At 45.4% G+C, this 25263-nt stretch overlaps 1 protein-coding gene and 1 long non-coding RNA gene across 2 annotated transcripts in view; one reads left to right on the top strand and one right to left on the bottom strand.

The window, feature by feature from the left end:
• LOC310639380 overlaps window positions 1-25263 on the bottom strand; it is a 472331-nt gene that overhangs the window by 428247 nt on the left and 18821 nt on the right. The gene's annotated exons all lie outside the window — the stretch shown is intronic.
• The window catches only part of SLC17A9 (solute carrier family 17 member 9), a 43950-nt gene that overhangs the window by 112 nt on the left and 18575 nt on the right, over window positions 1-25263 (top strand). Inside the window, exons 1-6 of the mRNA XM_083360903.1 lie at window positions 1-88; window positions 299-463; window positions 13735-13932; window positions 14947-15086; window positions 17212-17311; window positions 24882-25012. The exon at window positions 1-88 is cut by the window's left edge and continues 112 nt beyond it. Coding sequence (XP_083217029.1) covers window positions 306-463; window positions 13735-13932; window positions 14947-15086; window positions 17212-17311; window positions 24882-25012 — 727 coding nt within the window. The 5' untranslated portion in view covers window positions 1-88; window positions 299-305. The remainder of the gene's footprint in view (window positions 89-298; window positions 464-13734; window positions 13933-14946; window positions 15087-17211; window positions 17312-24881; window positions 25013-25263) is intronic.

Here is a 25263-nt window from a genome sequence, read left to right as displayed (position 1 = left end):
TTTTCATCGTCTTTCCTCTTTCCAAATCCGACTTTTTAAGCTCCATCTCTTCTCTGGGAACAGGAGTAGCTGGATTGCAGTGGTGGCGGTGAGCAAGTTAGAAAACTTTTTTCTCTCTCTCTCTCTGTCTCTCTTTCCTTTCTGGCAGTCTCTCGTGGATGCTTCCAAGAGTCTGTCCTCTCAATTTTCTCCTCCCGGGTAGATGGGAGCTTCTAACTCTCTCTCATTTTTATTTTGCCTGGTTTGTTTTTTCATTTATGGATTTATTTTTCCCCCCCCTTTCCTCATGTTAATTAAGCCGTTGAATGGCCTTGAGCGTCGGCAATGATGGAGCGCAGGATTTGGGGGCCAACCTGCTCGCATCCCAACATCACAAGCATCATCATCAAGCACCACCCGTAAGAGGCCCCCAACAGGAAGACACGAAAAAAGATGGAGGAATCGGGAATGTCTTTTGGTCCAGGTGAGAATCGGTGGCCCTCTTCGCTTTGGGGACCTTTTCCAAGCCTCCAAGCTGGTGGCTGTCTGCCTGTCTATTCCCACCGTGGAGAACCTTGGCTGGGTCTGAAATGATGTGAATGGTTGCAAACCAAGCCCCCCCCCCCCCCGTGAGAGTGTTCATCCCAGCTGACCTGATCTAGTAAAATGTAAGCATGGCTGATAATGGTTGCAGGCAGTCCTCGACTTACAACAGCTCGTTTAGTGACCGTTCAGAGTTACAACGGCACTGAAAATGTGACTTATAACCATGAGCCTTGGTGGAGCAGTGGGCTAATGCCTCCTTAAGTAACACCAGCTGCCTGCAATTAGTGCAGGTTCGCATCCCACCAGGCTCAAGCTTGACTCAGCCTTCCATCCTTCCCAGGTAGGTAAAATGAGGACCCAGATTGTTGGGGGCAATAAGCTGACTTTGTAATAATGCCGCTTGGGGTGTGTGTGTGAAAGCCCTAACAAGCAGGCATATACATAGAATGAAGGCTACTGCTAAGCTTGTAAGCTGCCCTGAGTCTTCGGAGAAGGGCGGGATATAAATGTAATAAAAAATAAAAAAATAAATAAATTTTCCACCGTTACAACCTTTGCAGCATCCCTAGAATCACGTGGTCAAAATTCAGATGCTTGGCAACTGGTTCATATTTATGACTGTTGCTGTGTGTCCCAAGGTCACCTGATCTGCTTTTGTGACCTTCTGACCGGCAACGTCTATGGGGAAGCCCAGATTCACTTAAGAACCGTGTTACTAACTTAAAACAGCTGCAGGGGCTTTCATTTAACAGCTGGGGCAAGAAAGGTCATAAAATGGGGCAAAACTCAATACATGTCTCACTTCACAACAGAGATGTTGGGCTCGAGCTTTAGGTCCTAAGTCGAGGACCACCTGTAGCATTGTGGTGAATGCCTCCTTAAGTAACACCAGCTGCCTGCAATTAGTGCAGGTTCGCACCCCACCTAGGCTCAAGGTTGACTCAGCCTTCCATCCTTCCCAGGTAGGTAAAATGAGGACCCAGATTGTTGGGGGCAATTAAGCTGACTTTGTAATAATGCCGCTTGGGGTGTGTGTGAAAGCCCTAATAAGCAGGCATATACATAGAATGAAGGCTACTGCTAAGCTTGTAAGCCGCCCTGAGTCTTCGGAGAAGGGCGGGATATAAATGGAATTAAAATAAAAATAAATAAAATATTCAGGGAAAGACAGTAGCAAATAACTTGCAGACGAGTAATCTTCGGTTTACAACCTTCATTTAATAACCATTCAAAATGACAATGGCGCTGGGAAAAAGTGATTTATGACCAGTTCTCATACTTACAACCATTGCAGCATTCCCCACAGTCACATCACCCAAAGGTGTTTTTTTTTTTCTTCTTCTCCAAAAGGCCAACTGGACTTTGTTTTTTCTTGAAGAGGTTTCGCGTCTTGTCCAAGAAGCTTCTTCAGTTCTCCTTCAGTACAGCATCTTCTTCAGAGCTGAAGAAGCTGCTTGGATGAGAAGCGAAAAGTCTCCAAGGAATAAGGAAGTCCTCTTGCCTTTTTGATAAAAGCACCTTTGGGACAATCACGACTCGGATGACTGAGAATCTCCACGGACACCTTGATCAAACTTTGAGTGCTTGGCAACCTTCACACCTTTGCAATGGTTGCAGCGCCCCCCCCCCCGGCTTCACACGATTGCCATTGGCACCCTTCCCGGGGGAGCTCCTGACAAACAAAATCCACGAGGGAAGTCAAGATTCGTTGAATGACCCCATGGTTTACTTAACCACTGCGGTGGTTTGCTTAACAACCGTGGCATAAAGTTGGTAAAATGGGGGCACAACTTAACAACTGCCTTGCTTAGTAATGGGAATTTTGGCTGAGTTGTGGTTGTAAGTCGAGAACGAGCTGTGGCAGAGGTCACCAACCTTTGTCAGATGGCGGAGCAGAGGAAAAGGGAGGGGGGAGCAGTTTACACGCATGCGTGCGCGCACGGGGCCGCAAGCATGCGCCCGCTGCAAACGGAGCGGGGCTAGCATCCCCGTAATACTAGCCCTGCCTCGGTCTTGCGTGGTGCAGCGCCTTATTTCTGCACCCTGCGGTGCGGTGATGGCTGTTTTTACGCCTTGCAGTGTGGTGGCGGACCATTTTTGTACCCCGTGGTGTGGTGTCCTGTTTTTGCACCCTGCGGCTGTGGTGCTAGCGCATTGAGGGTGTGTGCATGCACACACACGCGCACTGGCCAGCCTGTCCCACAGTCCAGTTGCCAGAAGGCCACGGTCCACTACCAGGCCGTGGCCCTCAGGTTGGGGACCCCTGACCTATAGTATCACCAAGTAAGCAATTTAAATGTATCTCTGAGGACCTCAGAAATTCCCCTTTAGCAGAACACTAACTTCATTCATGTAAGGGATGCGGTGGCTCAGTGGGTTAGGACGCTGAGCTTGTCGATCAGAAGGCCGGCAGTTTGGCGGGTCGAATCCCGAGTGCCGCGTAACAGAGTGAGCGCCTGTTACTTGTCCCAGCTTCGTCCAACCTAGCAGTTCGAAAGCACGTAAAAATGCAAGTAGAAAAATAGGGACCACTACGGTGGGAAGGTAACAGCGTTCCGTGCGCCTTTGGCGTCTAGTCATGCCGGCCACATGACCACGGAGACGTCCTCGGACAAGCGCTGGATCTTTGGCTTTGAAACGGAGATGAGCACCGGCCCGTAGAGTCGGAAACGACTAGCACGTATGTGCGGGGGAACCTTTACCTTTACCTAACTTCATTCATACGTTTTTGGAAATCACTGCTAGTTATTGTCACTTCTGTAAATCTATGAAAAGAAAGGGTGAACTTGATCCAACCCTGCGTGGAAAGAAATCAGAAGTGTAAATAAAAGTCATTTTTTTAGACTGGATTCAAATGGGGTGATCTCCCCTTTGGAGCCCTGACAAGTGTGACTTGATGCTACAGCGTTTCTCAATCTTGGCTGCTTTAAGATGCATGGACTTCAGCTCCCAGAATTCCCCAGCCAACTCTGCGGAGAGGCTGCCGGAACTTTGAATCAAGTGGGAAGTACCTCTTTTGGGGTCTGCCATAACTTTGAACGGTCACAAGTCAAGGACTACCTGTATCCTAGTTCAGACAAGGACCTCGTGGTCAATCTGTACCAGGGGTCTTCAAACTTGGCCCTTTTATGACTTGTGGAATTCTGGGAGTTGAAGTCCACAAGTCATAGAAGGGCCAAGTTTGAAGACCCCTGATCTATATCAAGAATGCAAAGTAGAAGAGATGAAAGCAAGGAATTTAAGACCACCCACATGTGACAAGCCACTGAAAGATTGATTGGGAATCTGATGAGCTTACCAAAGTAAAATACAAAAGAAAAATAATAATGCCCACTTATAATGGTACAATAAAAAAATAGAAATATTTACTTATTTCTTTATTCAATTTCTATGGCTATCCAGAATTGCTTGTTTGACATGGGCGGCTATAGAAATTGAATGAATGAAGAATGAATGAATGAATGAATGAATGAATGAATGGGGAAGTCAAGACTTATACAAGTTGTCTTTCACTTGCAACTGTTTAATAATGACCTCAGTAAAAGTGATTTATGACCTGTCCTTACATTTATCACCTTTAGCCATAACCACAATCATAATATCACAATTTTGGGCAGTTTGCAAATGGTTTCCATTTAATAACTGGTTGCAGTGTCCTGCAATCATGGGATCGTAACTTAGGACCTTCCCAGCCGATTTCCATTTTTCCAACAACAACAAAAAAATCATTTGGGGAAGCTGGATTTGCTAAACAACCATGTGACTGTGGTGATTGGCTTAACAACCCGTGTGAAAAATGGTTGTAAAATAAGGTCTGGTCATGTGATTACTCGCTTTACGACCGCCCCAATTTATAATGGAAATTCCAATCCCAGTTGTGGTCGTAAGTTAAGGACTACCCTTACACCCAAGCAATATGTAATATGGTTAACGTATATCAGTCACATAATAATGTTAAACGTTTGTGATCTTTGCATTCCTAGCTGATCAGGGCTGCATGTGACCCGTAGATAAATATGGAACGGATTCACTGTTACTCTTTCCCAGTAATATTCTTTTTAACTTCCTAATTTAATATATGGCCTGGGGATTTCCTGGTGAGACCTCCTCCAAATAGATCTGAACTTCCTTAGCTTTTGAAAGCAGCAAAATTGGCCAGCTGCCATCCAGCTGTCACTAGCATAGCCAGACAGCATTGTATATAGAATTAGTCCTTGCTTAATGACAAATTGTTTAACGACCGTTCGAAGTTATGATGGACCTCAAAAAGGGGACTTAGGGCCTGGATTCAGCATTAAGACATCAGCCCTCTTCCCCCCAGGCTCGTGGGATTACATTCTAGGCTCTTGGTAACTGGCCTGCATTTACAAATGTTTGCAGCATCCTGCAGTCACGTGACCATGATTTGCAAGATGTTTTTTTTGTTGAAAACCGGTGTTTACTTCTAATGTCCGGCAAAACACACATATTGCAGACAATGGGTTTGTTTTACGACTGCAGCATTCGCTTTATGACTGCTGCATTTGATTTATGTCAGTCACATGGATGCCTCAACTTACGACCGTCGTGACATGACGGAAATTCCGAGCGCCATTGCAGTCGTAAGTCAGTGACTACCTGTACTGATTTTTTTTTTCTTCTTCCACTGTGTCTTAACAGAATGATGTCTCTGGGATCGGTGTTATTTCACGGGCATTATGTAGAGGCTTAAGAAGCTTTGCAATTATTCTTCTTTGTCAAATCCTTTTAGGTGCAATTTTATTTATTTGTTAAATGTATACCCTGCCCCTCATGGATAAGGCAACTCCGGGAGGCTTACGAATGATAAAAAGATAAATATAAAAAGAATTAAAATTAAGAAGAGTTGTTTTTGCAATTACATTTCCTGCTGTTGACTTGTTAGGAGATTAGAATTAAGATGCTCTAAGACAGGGGTGTCAAACTCGCCGCGTCACGTGACGTGTCACAACGTATCACAATTTTTTTCCCCTTGCCAGAGCTGGGGTGGACACAGCTTCCACGTGACACATCTGGCCCGCCAGCCGGCAGTCTGACACCCCTGCTCTAAGAGACTAGTTCTCAAATATTTTGATCTCAGGACCTCTTTACATCCTTAAAAATGGTTGACAGCTCCAAAGAGCTTTGTCTGACGTGAGTTATGTCTATCAATCTTTCTTGTATCAAAAATTAAAACTAGGAAATTTAAAAGCATGTATTTATTTAACTTCATGGATCTCCTGAAAGGCTCTCAAGGACCACACTTTGAGAACGGATACCCTATATATAAATCAATAGAGTGCAAATGTCCATTGAACCCGAAACAACGTTGGCTGAGGAATTCTGGGAATTGAAGTCCACACAACTTGAAGTTCCCTGGCTTGAGAAATACTGGACTTAGTCAAAGAACTGCATCAGATTGTATCCATGGGAAAATTTGCGTTGGAATAAAGGAGGGAAGACTTCTTGAACACAGTATAGCTAAGGATCTCTTCTGGATGCTGGCTAGGGAATCAGAAAAAGGCAACATCATGAGAACACAGTGGAAAAGAAGATTGTTAGGGCATGTTTGGAGCACAATTGGGTGCAAATGTGGAAGCCTCTAGACTAAAACTTCTTATCGAAAATAATAAATCAGTGACAAACTGAAAACCCGTAGTGTTAGTGCAACCATAACTGCCTTAATTAGCCTGCATTGATTGAGTGACAGCTGATTATCTTCAAGTTTATTTCCTACCTTACTATGTAGAAAACCAATTTGGCAGTTGTTTCATAGCCTCCTCTGTGAACTCTTGCTTGAGCAGCTGGAAAAAGTGGACATTTGTAGGTTAACATCTGTTTTGCAACCGTTTTGGGGGACATTAAATAAAAGCAGTTCACTGACATGTAGAGTATCTGAGCTGGATTTTGCAATGATGAACAAGGCTGAGATGAGAAGGTCAAAATCAAAGAGGGAAATTTTCTTCTGTATGGTTTTCTCTCTCACACACACATACATTTACACACACACACCACATACACAAAATCACAGAGTTTGATAAGAGTTCAGTGTCTTTTCCTGGCTTCTCTATGACCCTGACTCTAAGGCAGCAGGGATAAAATCAGAATTTAACCTGGGCCTGTCGGGTGTGATTTGGTTAATCATTTTCCCTCCCGGATGAGATTTTTCTACTACTTAGTTAAAGATTATAGCGTGTTTGCTTTGAAGGCGTCAGGACAAACAAGAAAAAGTGTTTTTGTTCTCACAGAGGGAGGAAGATGCAGGAATCTCTACGCAGTAGTTTTGTTAACGCCTCCCTCATTTTTTTTTTAAAAAAATGAATTTGTCTACGTGCATTGATCCGTTAAAAAACAACAACAACAGCAGAACCACGCCTACAGCCGCCAAAGAAACTGGGTAGTTTTTAGCACTCCTGCTGACCACAGTTGTGGGGTAGGTTAAAGTCACGTTGTGTTGTCCAAACCCAGAACGTGGCTCAGATGAACCCAAGGTCTGCTCCTGTTTCAGCATTGGAAGCTGTAGAACGTGCCATCCCAGTCCAGCTTCATGGCTAACCGCCCTGAGTCCTTCGGGAAAGGGCGGTATATAAATCTAAATAAATAAATAAATAAATAAATAAATAAAGTGCTTTTTCAAAAGGCAATTGGAAGAGAAAAACATAAAGTCCAGTTGGTATTTGGAAAAGCGCCTTTGAGACAAACGTGACCTGGATGACTGAGACTCTCCGTAGACATGGTTGTTTTTGGGTGTGTGTGTGGGGTGGGGTGGGGTGGGGATGGGTGGGGAGGCCAGTGTGCTACAGTGACTCCTTTGTTAGTTAGCATCTCAAAAAGCCGGATAATCAATCCTTACTTGGATGCCCTCAGATGAATTTAGGCCAGTCTCTCTCTCTCTTTCAGCCCAACCCACCTCACAAAGTTGTCGTTGATGCAGGGGAGTTAAACTAGGGGAGTACTGGTTGGAAATGCAATCAGTAACATAATACATTGATTAGTCCTTCAAGAAAGTGAAACGGGCCAGGAGTGGCCACCATGCTAAACTGTTCTCCTGGGATGGTATATCTGCTTTCCTTCCTTCCTTCCTTCCTTCCTTCCTTCCTTCCTTCCTTCCTTCCTTCCTTCCTTCCTTCCTTCCTTCCTCATAAATTCCTCCTTCCTTCCTTCCTCCCTCCCTCATAAAAATCTTCCTTCCTTCCTCCCCTCCCCTCCCCTTTCTTTCCCTCCTATTTTTCTTCCTTTCCTTTCCTTTCCTTTCCTTTCCTTTCCTTTCCTTTCCTTTCCTTTCCTTTCCTTTCCTTTCCTTTCCTTTCCTTTCCTTTCCTTTCCTTTCCTTTCCTTCCCCTCCCTTCCCTTCCCTTCCCTTTCCTTCCCCTCCCTTCCCTTCCCTTCCCTTCCCTTTCCTTCTTTCCTTTCCTTCCCTTCCCTTCCCTTCCCTTCCCTTCCCTTCCCTTCCCCTTCCCTTCTTTCCTTCCCTTTCCTTCCCCTTCCCTTCCCCTCCCTTCCCTTTCCTTCCCCTCCCTTCCCTTCCCTTCCCTTCCCTTCCCTTCCCCTCCCCTCCCTTCCCTTCCCTTCTTTCCTTTCCTTTCCTTTCCTTTCCTTTCCTTCCCTTCCCTTCCCTTCCCTTCCCTTCCCTTCCCTTCCCTTCCCTTCCCTTCCCTTCCCCTCCCCTCCCTTCCCTTCCCTTCCCTTCCCTTCTTTCCTTTCCTTTCCCTTCCTTCCCTTCCCTTCCCTTCCCTTCCCTTCCCTTCCCTTCCCCTTCCCCTTCCCTTCTTTCCTTTCCTTCCCTTCCCTTCCCTTCCCTTCCCTTCCCTTCCCTTCCCTTCCCTATCTGTGCTTCTTTCTCAGGTGCAATTCCTGAGCTTGATCCTAACTGGGTCATTCCAAGCCTTTTGAATTCCATTTTTGCCTATCTGCAGCCAACAGTCCTCCAGGCAAGAAGCAGGAAGAGCCGGCTGTCCCAAAGGATGCTGGGATATCCCCCACCCCACCCCAAATAGGACCTGGGAAACTACAGCCAGCCATGACTTGCCGTGTTGCCCGGTGTCTCTTTTCTTGGTTAGAGGTTTAATTCTGTTTAATCCAGAGGCGGACTATGTGGGTTGTGCCAACATGGCTGCTATCATAGCAGACAAATGTGAAATTTGCTTTTAAGCTTTTTGGAGGAAAGGCCTAATCTAAGTAGATCAGCCAGCTTTTCCTGGCCAGGTTGGGGTGTGGACTTCAAGTTCCAGAATACCTAGCGGCAGCCAGGAGGACTGGGGGATTCTGGGAGTTAAGACCATCCATGTGTCCAAGTTGGGAAAGAATGAATGCAACTTAATAGGGCTTGAGATGTGCATCAAAAAGGCACCAAATGGTGAATTGTCTTTAGAATCCTGGATGTTTCTAAGCAAAAGAAGTTGTGGGAAAAGAATAAGTGGACGTGATGTTAACTTTTTAAGGTTGTGAGAGGCGACTGCAGGCAGGTTTGCTCTTTTTATGACTATCTAGGCCTTGCCAGCTGTGCTTCCCAGCTGTTTTGTTCTGCCACTCCCAGAATTCCTTGCTTGCACGGTGATAGCCATATTGGCTCATAATGCACAAAATGGCTGGAAGGCTTCAGCTTGGGGAAATCTTTCAGGCTAAGAATGGACAGAATGGGAGCCTCTGAACTCCAGATCCCATCTTCCTTAGCTAGGACCAGTGGCGATGGATGATGACAGTTGTGGTATAGCGACATTTGGACTGCCTTAGGTTGTGTAAGCAGGGCTTAGGTGGTACACTGCGATGCAATGTTTGTCAATCTTGTCCCTTTGAAGCTGTATGGACTTCAACTCCCAGGATTCCCCAGCCAGCTTTGCTGGGAGGCTTTTAAAATACGACTATACATGATAGAAAGGCTGAGCGCCAAAGAATTGAGGCCTTTGAACTATGGCGCTGGAGAAGACTCCTGCGAGTCCCTTGGACTGCAAGGCGATCAAACTGGTCAGTCCTAGAGGAGATCAACCATGACTGCTCTTTAGAAGGCCAAATCCTGAAGTTGATACTCAAATACTTTGGCCACCTAATGAGAAGGAAAGACTCACTGGAGAAGAGCCTCATGCTGGGAAAGGTGGAGGGCAAGAGAAGAATGGACGACAGAGAATGAGGTGGCTGGATGGAGTCACTGAAGCAGTAGGCGTGAGTTTAAATGGACTCCAGAAGATGGTAGAAGACAGGAAGGCCTGGAGGAACGTTGTCCATGGGGTCGTGATGGGTCGGATTCGACTTCGCAACTAACAACAACAATACATGATAGAATGCCACAGCCAGACTGGCTGAGGAATTTTGGGAGTTGAAGTCCACACAGCTTAAAGCCGCCCAAGTTGTGAAACACTACTGTGTTGTGATGGATTATGCATTCTTTCAACAGTGCCAGGAGGAAGCTAATGTTTGAATTGCAAGCAGGTTTAACCCTATAAAACCTATTTGCCAAGTTTCAGTGCCATTGTTCAAAACTCAAGGGAAAAAAAGGTGGGACGGTAGTTTTGCACTGTGTTGTTTAAGAGTTGGAATTTACAGTGGAGCTGAATCAAAATCTTTCCTGTACAGCTAGTCCTCAACTTACGACCACAATTGAGCCCAAATTTTCTGTTGTTAAGTGAGACAATTATGAGGTGAGTTTTACCACCTTTCTGGCCATGGTTGTTTAGTGAATCACTGCCGTTGTTAAATTAGTAACCCGGTTGTTAAGTGAATTCTGGCTTAACCTCATCAACTTTGCACGTCAGAAGGTCGCGAAAGGGGATCCCTTGACCCCGGGAACACTGCAACCGTCATAAGTATGAATCAATTACCCAGCATTTGAATTTTGAACACGTGACCGTGGGGATGCTGCCATGGTCGTAAGTGTGAAAAATGGTCATAGGTCACTTTTTTCCATTGTGCCATTGTAACTTTGAATGGTCACTAAAATAGCCGTTGTAAGTCGAGGACTACCTAACGACCTCTGTACTGCCCTAGGTTGTCTAAGCAGGGTTTAGGCGTTGTTGTGGATTATGTGTTCATTCTTTCAACAGCACAAGGAGTAAGCAAATATTTGAACTGCTAGCAGAGTTAGCCCTGTAAAAGGTACTTCCTGAGGAAAGAAAAGGTGGGGCAGTGCCTTTATTATTTAAATGTTACAATTGAGAGTAGAGCTGAAGCGAAATCTTTCCTGTGTTGTGAGACAGTGGAGTACCCTTCTGGTCTCTTGGGACAAGTTCTGAACTGGGGGATAGTTGTGTAATTGTGTTGAGAAGTAATAATAATAATAATAAAGTTGGAAGGGACCTTGGAGGTCTTCTAGTCCAACCCCCTGCTCAGGCAGGAAACCCTATACCCATGGTGGCGAACCTATGGCACGCGTGCCACTGGTGGCACACAGAGCCCCTCTGTGGGCATGTGCGCGGTCCCCCCAGTCCTAGGCCTTCAGCTGAGTTCTATAAAACCTTTTTGCTTTAGGCCTCCGCTGCTGTGTGCAAAAAAAAAGGTTCAATCAATCAATCAATCAATCATTTCAACTTCTCGCGGGGGAAAAAAAAGATCTCCCAAAGTTGGAATTGATTGAACTTTTTAGTCCCACTCAGTCTGCCGTTACCACCGCAGCCACGGTCACCCAATGGTCCATGCCCACCCAATGGGCCATACCCACCCAATGGGCCACGCCCACCTGGCACACGACGATACATAAGTGGGTTTTGGGTTGCAGTTTGGGCACTCGGTCTCTAAAAGGTTCGCCATCACTGCCCTATACCATTTCAGGCAAATGGCTGTCCAGTCTCTTCTTAAAAACTTCCAGGGTTGGAGCATTCACCGCTTCTGGAGGCAGGTTGTTCCACTGGTTAATTGTTCTCACTGTCAGGAAATTTCTCCTTAGTTCTAGGTTGCTTCTCTCTTTGATTAGTTTCCATCCATTGTTTCTTGTCCTGCCTTTAGATGCTTTAATTTAATAATAGAATAAAACAAAAAGATGAATCCTGAAGCCAAAATAGTACAAATTTATATTGCTGCTCGGCCCATCAGCTTTGCAGATCAGGCCTCGTGGTTTCTGATGGCAACAGTAATTTAATTACAGGTTGAGAATTAAGTGCAGTTTACTAAGTGACCCTTAGAAATAAGTTGGAGTTTAGGCGTGCTTAAAGAGAGGATTTGGGTCTTAAAATTAGTCACTCTGCAGACAGCTCATAACTATCTGAACTCTTTATTTTCTTACTAAATGTGATTTACTGGCCGAGTCACGCACCCCTCTAATCTAGGGATGGGCAGCTTTTCAATATCCATCATTTCTTTATTCTGGTTGATTTGGGAAAAGGAAGGATTTCTCTCCCCACCCCCCTCTCTCACACACACAGAGAGACATTTTTTGAAAATATGATAAGTCTATTTAACCTCTTGTAGCAGAGTTTTCTAATTTTCTCTTTAAAATGGAAGATAGCCATGACAGTGACTTTTGGAAGGATGTTCAGAGGGTGTTTGGTGGTCCCTAAAAAGGATTGCTTGGTTAAATCATGTTTTGTTTTTAACCATTGTTTGTGAAAGGAACTGACAATAATAATGATGATGATGTTGGAAGGGACCTTGGAGGTCATCTAGTCCAACCCCCTTCTCAGGCAGGAAACCCTATACCGTTTCAGACAAATGGCTGTCCAGTCTCTTCTTAAAAACTTCCAGTGTTGGAGCATTCACTGCTTCTGGAGGCAGGTTGTTCCACTGGTTAATTGTTCTAACTGTCAGGAAGTTTCTCCTTAGTTCCAAGTTGCTTCTCTCCTTGATTAGTTTCTATTCATTGCTTCTTGTTCTGGGAGTTGAAGTCCACAAGTCTTAAAGTGGACAAGTTTGAAGACCCCTCAGTTAAGATAATTAATTGTTCATGTCTATAGATAAGAAACTAGTTAATTCAGGGTCAGCACTAAATTGATGCTGGATGAGAGGCTATGGAGATTCTCGGTCATTCAGGTCATGGTTGTCCAAGCTGGGAAATAATAAAATGGAGGCTGTTTGGAAAGAAGGCTCTGTTTGTCGAAGAACAGAACCAACTGCGCATGGTTCTGGGAAAGCTAAGCCGCCCTGAGTCTTCGGAGAAGGGCGGGATATAAATGGAATTAAAATAAATAAATAAATAAATAAATAAATAAATAAATAAATAAATAAATAAATAAATAAAAATGGAGCTGGGAGTGATGGGCTTTATAACTTCTTTGGGGTTTTGCGTTTGCAATTGTTCTTGTTTGAGGTTGTTCCTGTTCCTGTGCAATGAATTTCGACATGAGGTGCGGTGTGCCCTTTTGGTACTTTAATGGTGGTGGGTTAATCCTCTTGTGTCCTAAAGGTCACATCCTGCTTCTCTGGGACTGTAGCTGAAGGCATTTTGCTTATGAATAGGTGGCCCAGTCTTTCTGAATAGGATGATCAAATCTGCATTTCTACAGAGTTGGCCTGCTGAGTATCTGCTTGGGGGCTGGTTTTGTCTTCAGATATTTTCTATTGTTCCTTTGGGGAAATATAATATTCTGCCTTTTTAAAAAAAATATGCCCTAAAACAGTGATGGCAAACCTTTTAGAGACTGAGTGCCCAAACCGCAACCCAAAACACACTTATCGCAAAGTGCCAAGTGGCCGCACCAGCATTATGGTGCCCTCGGGGGGGGGGGGGGGCGGTGAGGTACCTCTGAGGGCCGCCCCTGGCACGCACAACCTGGAGGCGCAAAAATGGGCCACCGTGCTGCAAGACACAAAAACGGCCACCGCCGCACTGCAGGGTGCCGATACAAGGTGCTGCACCGCACAAGAACGGGGCAGGGCTAGCGAGTATCACGCAGGCACTCGCCCCGCCCCATTTGCGGCGTGTGCGTGCTCGCGGCCCTGTGCGTGCATGCACACATGGAAAATGCTTCCCCCTCCATTTGTTTCCAGTCCACCAATCGACTATGGTTGGTGACCTCTGCTCTACCACCCCTACTAGAGCTGTCTAGTTGGCCACTTCGTCTCCTTTGTGCTGGGGCGGTGCTCCTGCTCTGGGCGGCAGTGGTGCGCGTACCAAAAGAGGGCTCTGAGCGCCGCCTCTGGTACAGGTGCCATAGGTTCGCCACCACTGCCCTAAAATATTTCCCTCTCTCTCTCTCTCTCTCTCTCTCTCTCTGTGTGTGTGTGTGTGTGTGTGTGTGTGTGTGTGCTGACTTCCTACTAATATTCTTTGTCTTCTGATATCAACAGGCCTGAATCCCGATTATGGACCACAATGCTTCTGCTTGGAACTTGCCTACTTTACTGTACCAGGGTCCTAATGCCCATCTGTGTGGTCACCATGAGCAGTCTCTTCGACTGGGACAAGAAACAGTCTGGAATTGTGTTGAGCAGCTTCTTTTGGGGTTACTGTCTAACTCAAGTTGTTGGGGGCCACTTGAGTGACCGGTATGAACCATACTACTTTGTGGTCTTAAGCGCTGCTTTGGCGCTGAAGGACTTTTTAAATATTTTTTTAAAATCATCATTCAACATTCAGTAAAAATAATATTCGGTCATTAATTAACAATAAGAGTAAGGATGTGTCACTCACCTTTTAATGAAACCTGGGTAAATTTGCACTTTCGATAAGAATTCGAATTCTCTTTCATTGCTTCTTTATCACCTTCCTGGCCATCATTTTATTTATTTGATTCATCCTTTCCATCTGTTGAGCATTCAAAGCAGCCTATTACAAAACCTCATAGACTATCAGCAATTGCATATTTATCTCATTGAACTTAAATGTCTATGGAGATTCTCAATCAGCCAGGTCCCGAAGTGCTTTTTCCGAAAGGCAATTTTATTTCTTAATTTTTTTTTCCTTTGAAAAGGTTCTGAAGGAAAGAAGCTTCTCAGATAAGAAACAAAACGTTTTCAAAGGAAAAAAAAAACACCAAGAAATTCTAATTGCCTTTTGGGAACAAAAACCCCACAAAACTTTGGCTCCATTGAAGTCAACTCTCGAATGCTTTCCGATAACACAATTCCACTGCCTGAGAACTGCCAACTATTCCGTACAATATCTGTGCATGATGACAGCCTCTTGAAAAGAGATACCTGGTTTCTTAAAAATAACCCTGTAGGTGGAATGGCACATAAAATAATGCAAGCAAATTTTCCTTCTGGAAGGACTGATCCGGTGCTTAAAGCACGGCAGGTGTAGGAAACATTAATTCCTTCTGCACGGATTTTGGCGCGCGCCCCTTGCGTCATGCTCGCTTCCTGTTTTCAACCGCTGCTTCTTGCGCTATAAACCAGGCAACTTTGAGACTTCTGGACTTCGACTCCCAGAATTCCCTAGCCCGTCACGGAATTCTGGGAGTCCAAGTCCACAAGTTTGCCACGTTTGTAGACCCCCTGCGCTTAAACAAGCCATTTTGGTGTGCAGAAAATGCTGTCAATGTCCCAATTGTCTTCCAGGATAGGAGGAGAGAAAGTCCTTTTGCTCTCTGCATCGGCCTGGGGATCCATCACCGCCATCACGCCCATCCTCATTTCCTCAAGCTCCTCCCACCTGATTCTTATGACCTTCACTCGCTTCCTAATGGGGCTTCTGCAAGGTGAGAGCACCTGTTTCCTAACACTTGATTCGTCCGAGACGCTGGAATAAGGGGGGGTTTCATTAGTTCACACTCATAAGGAAAACACAATGTTTTTCATCGGCTGCATTGGCGAGAGTGGAGACGGGTAGTCCTCGACTTACAACCGCAATTGAGCCCCAAGTTTCCATTGCTAAGCGAGACCGCTGTTAAGTGAGTTTTGTCCCATTTGATGACCTTTCTTGCCATAGTTGTCAAGGGAGTCCCTCTGGTTGTTATTAAGGGAATCTGACTTCCCCATTGACTCTGCTGGTCAGAAGGTCGCAAAAGGGGATAGCAATAGCAGTTATATACCGCTTCATAGTGGTTTACAAAAAGCAGAGACATCACCCTGTCAACAAAAGTGCATATAGTCAAGGCTATGGTCTTCCCAGTTGCAATGTATGGCAGTGAAAGTTGGACCATAAAAAAGGCTGAGCGCCAAAGAATTGAGGCCTTTGAACTCTGGTGCTGGAGAAGACTCCTGTGAGTCCCTTGGACTGCAAGGCGATCAAACCGGTCAGTCCTAGAGGAGATCAACCCTGACTGCTCTTTAGAAGGCCAGATCCTGAAGCTAAAACTCAAATCCTTTGGCCACCTAATGAGAAGGAAGGACTCACTGGAGAAGAGCCTAATGCTGGGAAAGATGGAGGGCAAGAGAAGAAGGGGACGACAGAGAATGAGGTGGCTGGATGGAGTCACTGAAGCAGTAGGCATGAGCTTAAATGGACTCCAGAAAATGGTAGAGGACAGGAAGGCCTGGAGAAACGTTGTCCATGGGGTCGCGATGGGTCGGACATGACTTCGCAGCTAACAACAACAACAAGTGCTTTAATAATAATAAACCTTTATTGTCAAAGTACAACATGTGTACATTGATATTAGCTGAGCCTCCGCCTGTGCTCTCTCCCCCCAACACACAGTGACAACAAACCCTCCATCCCACCACACTATGTGAACCAACTACACCACACACCGGCCTCTCAAGTCAATTCTGCATAAGATTATGTTCCATTTAAAAGCCTAACAGCCCACGGATAAAAGCTATTTTTCAGCCTGTTGGTACGGCTGGCTATATTCCTATATCTCCTACTGGATGGTAGGAGAGTAAAGAGATACCGTCCAGGGTGTGAGTCATCCCTGAGAATCTTCCTCACTCTTCCAAGGCAACGAGCCCTGGCGATATCATCCAGTGGTGTCAGGGGACAGCCCACAATGTCTTGTGCTGTGCTCACTACCCTCTGTAATACTTTCCTATCCGCGGCTGTCAGACCAGCATACCAAACCACAATACCATACGAGAGGACGCTCTCTATGGTAGACCGGTAAAAGAGGGTCATTAGCTGTTGTTCTACCCTGTTCTTCTGCAAAACCCTAAGAAAGTGAAGCCTCTGTTGGGCCTTTCTAGCCACCTGAGTTGTGTTAACTTTCCAGGTCAGATCTTCACAGAGGTAGACTCCCAGAAATTTAAAGGAGGAACAACAAGTGCTTTACAGCCCTCTCTAAGCCAGGGGTCCCCAACCACCGGTCCGTGGACCAGCACCGGTCCACAGCATGCCAGCAAGCGGGCCGCACAAACAAGCAAAGCTCCATCCTTGGGATGCAGGCAGTATTCAAAACCACGCCCCCTTTGGTCCACAGAAAATCCTTTTTCTCCATGGCACCGGTCCCTGGTGCCCAAAAGGTTGGGGTCCTCTGTTCTAAGCGGTTTACAATGCCACCATATCACCCCCAACAATCTGGGTCCTCATTATGCCGACTTCGGAAGGATGGAAGGCTGAGTCAACCTTGAGCTGGTCAGGATCGAACTCCTGGCAGTGGGCAGAGTTAGCCTCCGATACTGCATTCTAACCACTGCGCCGCCACGATGATCGTGGGATCCCAGGACACTTGCAAACATCCTAAATATCAGCCAGGTGCCAAACATTGGAATGTTGATTACATGTCCATGGAGGATGCTGCAATGGTTGTAAGTGTGAAAAACGGTCCTAAGTCACCGTTGTAACTTTGAATGGTCACTAAATGAATGGCTGTAAGTTGAGGAATACCTATAATGGGTTTTCTTTTTCCCCCTTTCTGTTTTCTATTCCTCTCTCCATTTCATTAGGGGTTTATTTTCCTGCCTTGGCTAGTCTGCTTTCCCAGAAGGTACAGGAGAGTCAACGAGCACTGATCTACAGCACAGTCGGAACTGGATCTCAGTTTGGGTGAGTTGCGTCAAGTGGAGAACAGGGCAATAAGGAAAAGAGATTGAATAGAACAGAATAACTGAGTTGGAAATTACCTGGCTTGGCTTGCCTTGGCTTGGCTAGGCTGGAATGGGATAGGACAGGACAGGACAGAATAGGATAGGATAGGATAGGATAGGATAGGATAGGATAGGATAGGATAACAAAGTTGGAAGTGACTTTGTGGGTCATCTATTCCAACCCCCCGACCAAGCAGGAAGCCAAGTTTTTTTAAAAAAATTTTTTTAATTCCATTTATATCCCGCCCTTCTCTGAAGACTCAGGGCGGCTTACAAGCTTAGCAGTAGCCTTCATTCTATGTATATGCCTGCTTATTAGGGCTTTCACACACACACCCCAAGCGGCATTATTACAAAGTCAGCTTAATTGCCCCCAACAATCTGGGTCCTCATTTTACCTACCTCGGAAGGATGGAAGGCTGAGTCAACCTTGAGCCTGGTGGGATGCGAACCTGCACTAATTGCAGGCAGCTGGTGTTACTTAAGGAGGCATTAGCCCACTGCTCCACCAAGGCTCTTGAGGGCAGGATGACTTGACTTGGCTTGGCTTGGCTTGGCTTGGCTTGGCTTGGCTTGGCTTGGCTAGGGTAGGGTAGGGTAGGGTAGAGTAGAATAGAATAGAATAGAATAGAATAGAATAGAATAGAATAGAATAGAATAGAATAGAATAGAATAGAATAGAATAGAATAGAATAGAATAGAATAGAATAGAATAGAATAGAATAGAATAGAATAACAAAGTTGGAAGGGACTTTGTGGATCATCTAGTCCAATTCCCCACCCAAGCATGAGGCCCTACACCATTTCTGATAGATGTCAGTCCAGTCTCTTCTTGAAAGCCTCCAGTGATGAAGCTTCCACAAGGCAGTCTATTCCATTGGCTGATAGTTTTCACTGTCAGAACATGTCTCCTTATTTCTAGGTTGAATCTCTCCTTGATCAGTTTCCACCTGTTATTTCCTGTCTGGCCTTCAGGTGCTTCCTTTTGTTGTTGTTGTTGTTAGCTGCGAAGTCGTGTCCGACTCATCGTGACCCTATGGACAACGTTCCTCCAGGCCTTCCTGTCTTCCACCATCTTCTGGAGTCCATTTAAGCTCACGCCTACTGCTTCAGTGACTCCATCCAGCCACCTCATTCTCTGTCGTCCCCTTCTTCTATTGCCCTCGATCTTTCCCAGCATTAGGCTCTTCTCCAGTGAGTCCTTCTTTCTCATTAGGTGGCCAAAGTATTTGAGTTTTAGCTTCAAGATCTGGCCTTCTAAAGAGCAGTCAGGATTGATCTCCTCTAGGACTGACCGGTTTGATCGCCTTGCAGTCCAAGGGACTCGCAGGAGTCTTCTCCAGCACCACAGTTCAAAGGCCTCAATTCTTTGGCGCTCAGCCTTTCTTATGGTCCAACTTTCACTGCCATACATTGCAACTGGGAAGACCATAGCCTTGACTATACGCACTTTTGTCGACAGGGTGATGTCTCTGCTTTTTAGTGTGCTGTCTAGATTTGCCATGGCTTTCCTCCCGAGGAGCAAGCGTCTTTTAATTTCTTGGCTACAGTCCCCATCGGCAGTGATCTTGGAGCCCAGGAAAACAAAATCTGTCACTACCTCCATTTCTTCCCCATCTATTTGCCAGGAATTGAGAGGGCCAGATGCCATGATCTTGGTTTTCTTAATGTTAAGTTTCAACCCAACTTTTGCACTCTCCTTCTTCACCCGCAACAAGAGGCTCTTTAGTTCTTCTTCACTTTCTGCCATTAGAGTGGTATCATCTGCGTATCTTATATTTCTTCCAGCAATCTTAATTCCAACTATTGATTCATCTAGCCCTGCCTTTCTCATGATGTGCTCTGCATATAAGTTAAATAGGCAGGGCGACAGTATACAGCCTTGCCGGACTCCTTTCCCAATTTTGAACCAATCAGTGGTTCCGTGTCCAGTTCTCACTGTTGCTTCTTGACCCGCATATAGGTTTCTCAAGAGACAAATAAGATGGTCTGGTACTCCCATCTCTTTAAGAACTTGCCACAGTTTGTTATGATCCACACAATCAAAGGCTTTAGCATAGTCAATGAAGCAGAAGTAGATGTTTTTCTGGAACTCCCTAGCTTTCTCCATGATCCAGTGTATGTTGGCAATTTGATCTCTAGTTCCTCTGCCTCTTCGAAATCCTGCCTGCACTTCTGGTAGTTCTCGATCCACATACTGCTGAAGTCTAGCTTGTAGGATTTTAAGCATGACTTTACTAGCATGAGAAATGAGTGCAATGGTGCGATAGTTTGAACATTCTTTGGCACTGCCTTTCTTTGGAATTGGAATGTAAACTGATCTTTTCCAATCCTGTGGCCACTGTTGAGTTTTCCAAATTTGCTGGCAAATTGAGTGTAGCACTTTTACTGCACTGTCTTTTAAGATTTTGAATAGCTCAGCTGGAATACTGTCACCTCCACTAGCTTTGTTGTTGCTCAGCTTTTCTAAGGCCCACTTCACTTCACATTCTAGGATGTCTGGCTCGAGGTCAGTGACCACCTCATTGTGATTATCAGGGACGTTAAGCTCATTCTTGTATAGTTCTTCTGTGTAATTTTGCCACCTCTTCTTAATCTCTTCTGCCTCTGTTAGGTCCCTGCCATTTTGGTCCTTTATCATGCCCATTTTTGCATGGAATGTTCCCTTCATCTCTCCAATTTTCTTGAAAAGATCTCTGGTCCTCCCTATTCTATTGTTTTCTTCTATTTCTTTGCACTGTTCATTTAAGAAGGCATTCTTATCTCTTCTAGCTATTCTCTGGAATTCTGCATTCAATTGGGCATATCTATGTTTTTCTCCCTTGCCTTTCGCTTTCCTCCTTTCCTCAGCTATTTGCAAAGCTTCCTCAGACAGCCATTTTGCTTTCTTGCATTTCTTTTTCTTTGGGATGGTTTTGGTTGCTACCTGTTGTACAATGTCGCGAACCTCTGTCCATAGTTCTTCAGGCACTCTGTCTATCAGATCTAATTCCTTAAATCTATTTGTCACCTCTACTGTATATTCAACAGGGATATGATTTAATTCATACCTGAGTGGCCTAGTGCTTTTCCCTACTTTCTTCAGTTTAAGCCTAAACTTTGCAAGGAGAAGCTCATGGTCTGAGCCACAGTCAGCTCCTGGTCTTGTTTTTACCGACTGTATAGAGCTTCTCCATCTTTGGCTGCAGAGCATATAGTCAATCTGATTTCTGTGTTGACCGTCTGGTGATGTCCATGTGTAGAGACGTCTCTTGGGTTGTTGGAAAAGAGTGTTTGCTATGACCATCGTATTCTCTTGACAAAATTCTATCAGCCTGTGCCCTGCTTCATTTTGTACTCCAAGGCCAAACTTGCCTGTTATTCCAGTTATCTTTTGGCTTCCTACTTTAGCATTCCAATCCCCCATGATGATAAGGACATCATTTTTTGGTGTTAGTTCTATAAGGTGCTGTAGGGCTTCAGCACTGGTGGTTGGGGCATAGACTTGGACTACTGTGATATTGAATGGTTTCCCTTGGATTCGAACTGAGATCATTCTGTCATTTTGAGGATTGTATCCCAGTATTGATTTTCCTACTCTTTTATTGACTATGAAGGCTACTCCATTTCTTCTGAGGGATTCTTGCCCGCAGTAGTATACCTGATGGTCATCTGAATTAAATTCACACATTCCAGTCCATTTTAGTTCGCTAATACCTAAGATGTCGATGTTCAGTCTTGACATCTCTTGTTTGACCACGTACAGCTTTCCTTGATTCATGGATCTTACATTCCAGGTTCCTATGGAGAAAAAATCTTTACAGCATCGGACTTTCCTTTCACCACCAGACACATCCACAGCTGAGCGTCCTTTCGGCTTTGGCCCAGTCACTTCATTCTTTCTGGTGCTACTAGTACTAGCCCTCTGCTCTTCCCCAGTAGCATATTGGACGCCTTCCGACCTGAGGGGCTCATCTTCCAGCGTCATATCGTTTTGCCTTTTGGTACTGTCCATAGGGTTTTCATGGCAAAGATACTGGAGTGGGTTGCCATTTCCTTCTCCAGTGGATCACGTTTTGTCAGAACTCTCAGCTATGACCTGTCCATCTTGGGTGGCCCTGCACGGCATAGCTCATAGCTTCATTGAATTACGCAAGCCCCTTCGCCACGACAAGGCAGTAATCCATGAAGGGGGCTTCCTTTTGGCAGCCCCTCAAATATTGGAGCACTGCTATCGTGTCACCCCTGGTCCTTCTCCTCACTAGACTAGCCATGCCCAGTTCCTGTAGCTGTTCTTCATATGTTTTAGCCTCCAGTCCCCTAATCATCTTTGTTGCCCTTCTCTGCACTTTTTCTAGAGTCTTAACATCTTTTTTATAGTGTGGAGACCAAAACTGGATGCAGTATTCTAGGTGTGGTCTTACTAAGGTTTTATAGAGTGGTATTAGTACCACACGTGATCTTGATTGAATCCCTCTGTTAATGCAGTTTAGAATTGCATTGACTTTTTTTTGGCTGCTGCCGCACACTGTTGGCTCATATTTAATTGATTGTCCACTAAGACTAAGGTTGAAAAAGAATACATGCGTTTTTCTCCCATCCTGCCCTCTAGAGCCATTTCCTGCAACCTGGCAAAGTTTTTTATTTATTTATTTTTTTATTTTAATCCCATTTATATCCTGCCCTTCTCCGAAGACTCAGGGCGGCTTACAATCTAAGCACAAATCAAATGTGCTTAGCAATAGCCTTCATTCTTGGTATATGCCTGCTTATTAGGGCTTTCGCCCCCCTCCCCCAAGCGGCATTATTACAAAGTCAGCTTAATTGCCCCCAACAATCTGGGTCCTCGTTTTACCTACCTGGGAAGGATGGAAGGCTGAGTCAACCTTGAGCCTGGTGGGATGCGAACCTGCACTAATTGCAGGCAGCTGGTGTTACTTAAGGAGGCATTAGCTGCTGTTTTCTCGGCTGAATAATGGTCAGAACTGACAAGCTCAGTGTGATGTTGAAGCATGTGTGAACTTGTCTATGGCGATTCTCAGTCATCCAGGTCATGGCTGTCCCAGAGGTGCTTTTTCACACGGCAACTGGACTTTCTTGTTTTTCTTCGAAGATGTTTTGCTTCTCATCCAAGAAGCTTCTTCAGCTCTGACTGGATGGTGGGGAATGGAAGGATTTATATTCCTTGCAGACAGCTGGTCATTTGCATCCTTTTAGAGAGTCGTTGAGGCCTCCTGGAGGTTTATCTGTGCCCTCAGGGTCACCCAAGTAATGCAAATGGGTGTGGAGCCTTCTTGAAACTGCTAAAAGGACAAGCACCATCCATCTACAGCCTACCACACAGTGCTGACCATGAGTTGACTAAAAGAAGGCAAATGACCAGCTGTCTGCAAGGAACATAAATCTTTCCACTCCCCACCATCCAGTCAGAGCTGAAGAAGCTTCTTGGATGGGAAGTGAAACGTCTTCAAGGAAAAACAAAGAAAGTCCAGTTGCCTCTAGAAAAAAAAAACACCTTTGGGACATGTGTGAACTTGGTTTTATTTATTAAATAGCAGCTATGATGACACCTGGCTGTGTTTTAGAGGATTAACTCTTTTCCCCCACTGTGGTTCTGATCTGCAGAATGGGAATGAGTCTCCTGCATCATCAGAGCAGACGGGAGAGCGTTCTTGTCATGCTAAACCCCAAGGTGCTTTTTCTAAAAGGCAACTGGACTGCCTCAGTTTTTATTTTTTCCTTTGAATAACTCTTGCTGTCATGGTTTCGGCAGATGAAACTCTTCAAAAGAACTTCGAGGCATTGTTTACCTTAAAGGATCTTTTATTTGAGTAGCATAGCATCGGCACTAACACAGTCGAAGCCAAAAACTGAATTCCCCTCCCCTGGGCACAATATCAAAGCACAATTCCCTCCTCCAATTAAAAGTCATAAATCACATTCCCGAATTAGCTTGAAGCACGGGCTTCCTCTCCAGATCTCCAGCCCGCCAATTCTTTATCAGCTCTGGGCTCAGTAACCTTGATTCTCACGCTACATTTAGTGTTGTTACGCCTAGCTGGACTCTCATTCACATCCCCCTCCTTCCCCAGCATCATCTGACTCTAAAAGCAAAAAGGAAAAGATGGCTGCATTTCCATCTGTTGTCAGTGCAAAAACATCCGATGTTGTTGTGATTCTTCACGAGCCAGTAGATCCGGGAGCTGAGTCTGGGGAATCAGAGGAGGAGGAGGAGGGGCCTGGAGTGCCATCAGAGTCAGAGGAAGGCTCTGAGGAGCTCCAAGACTTACAAATCTGATGAGGAGCCTGGCCCATCCATCCGTGCTCAGGCTGAGACACAGCTGTGCTGGGAAGCTGAGTCAGACTCCGAGGACTCACAGCTGGAAGACATCATAGATGCTCACAAATGCCGACAGGCAATGAGAGTTGGACAGAGGAAGGCAGTGGGGCGGCTCCAAAGACAGAGGAGAAGGCATTAGGAAACCACGCCTTGGGGCTACATAAAGGGAGGTACTGGTTGCTGAAGGCAACCATTTGTGAAGGAATCAAGTTTCACTGAATCATGTTTTGTTTGCCTTTGGACCTTTTGCAGGTCTGTAAATAATAATAAAAGGGGTTTGTTTTTCCTGTGGTTCTAGCCTACTTGTTGGAAAAGGGGTTTCTCCTTGTGAGTTAACAAGGACTCACGTAGGCTGGGACAGAACAGATGTTAGCCGTGTTGACACTCAGCCAAAAAGCTCTCTACAAGAATCTAAACTATAGGTAGTCCTCAATTTACCACCACAACTGAATCCAAAACTTCTGTTATTAAGTGACACATTTGTTAAGTGAGCTTTGACCCCCTTTTTACAACCTTTCTTGCCACTGTTGTTAAGGGATTCACTGCAGTTGATAAGTTAATAGCCTGGTTGTTAAGTGAATCTGGCTTCCCCATTGTCTTCGTGTGCCGGAAGGTCACAAAAGGGGATCACGTGACTTTGGGACTCATCAACGGTTGTAAATATGGACCCAGTGGCCAAGCATCTGAATTTGGATCATGTGATCATGGGGATGCTGCAAAGGTCGTAACTGTGAAAACCTGTCACAAGTCACATTTTTCAGTGCCGTTGTAGCTTTGAACAGTGACTAAGCCAGGGGTAGGCAACCTCGGCTCTTTTATGACTTATGGACTTCAACTCTCAGAATTCCTGAGCCAGTTTGGCTCAGCTTGGAAACCTCTCCCTTTCCCCTTAGCATGGCTGACTCAGGAATTCTGGGAGTTGAAGTCCACAAGTCATAAAAGAGCCAAGGTTGCCTACCCCTGAACTAAACGAACTGTTGCAATTTGAGGGCTACCTGTACTAATTGTCGAAACAAACTGGCAGTAGATAAGAGTCAATGAAATTCAAGGTCAGCTGGACTTAGATCTTTTGTGGTCACGAGGGGATTCGAGACTGATGATGCCTTTGACCCCCACCCCACCCTCCCCCGGGGTCAGCCTGGCAACCTCCTACATAGATTCCGGTCTGCCAATTACGTGCGCCATCCTAACTCTCTCTCCCCTTTTTTAGGACATTGCTGATGGGGGCAGCTGGCTCCCTGCTCCTTGACTGGTATGGATGGGAAAGTGTCTTCTACCTTTCAGGCCTACTCACCTTGCTCTGGGTGTACTGCATGTGTAAATTCCTCTTGCCGGAAAAAGGTAGGTAACATTTTTTTCCCCCTATCTACCGGACAACTCTCAGAAGGGACCTCGGAGGTCATTTAGTCCAACCCCCAGCTCAAGCAGGAGACCCTATACCATTTCAAACAAGTGGCTGTCTGTTCTGTCCCAGCCTACATGAGTCCTTGTTATGCTCACAAGGAGAAACCCCTCTTTCAAGAAACAGGCTGGAACCGCAAGAAAAAGCAACCCCTTTTATTATTCACAGACCTGAGTCAATGTGCAAGACA

Source organism: Vipera ursinii (assembly GCF_947247035.1).
Source record: "Vipera ursinii genome assembly, chromosome: 3".
Lineage (NCBI taxonomy): Eukaryota > Metazoa > Chordata > Lepidosauria > Squamata > Viperidae > Vipera > Vipera ursinii.
This window is presented reverse-complemented; position numbering and strand designations above follow the sequence as displayed.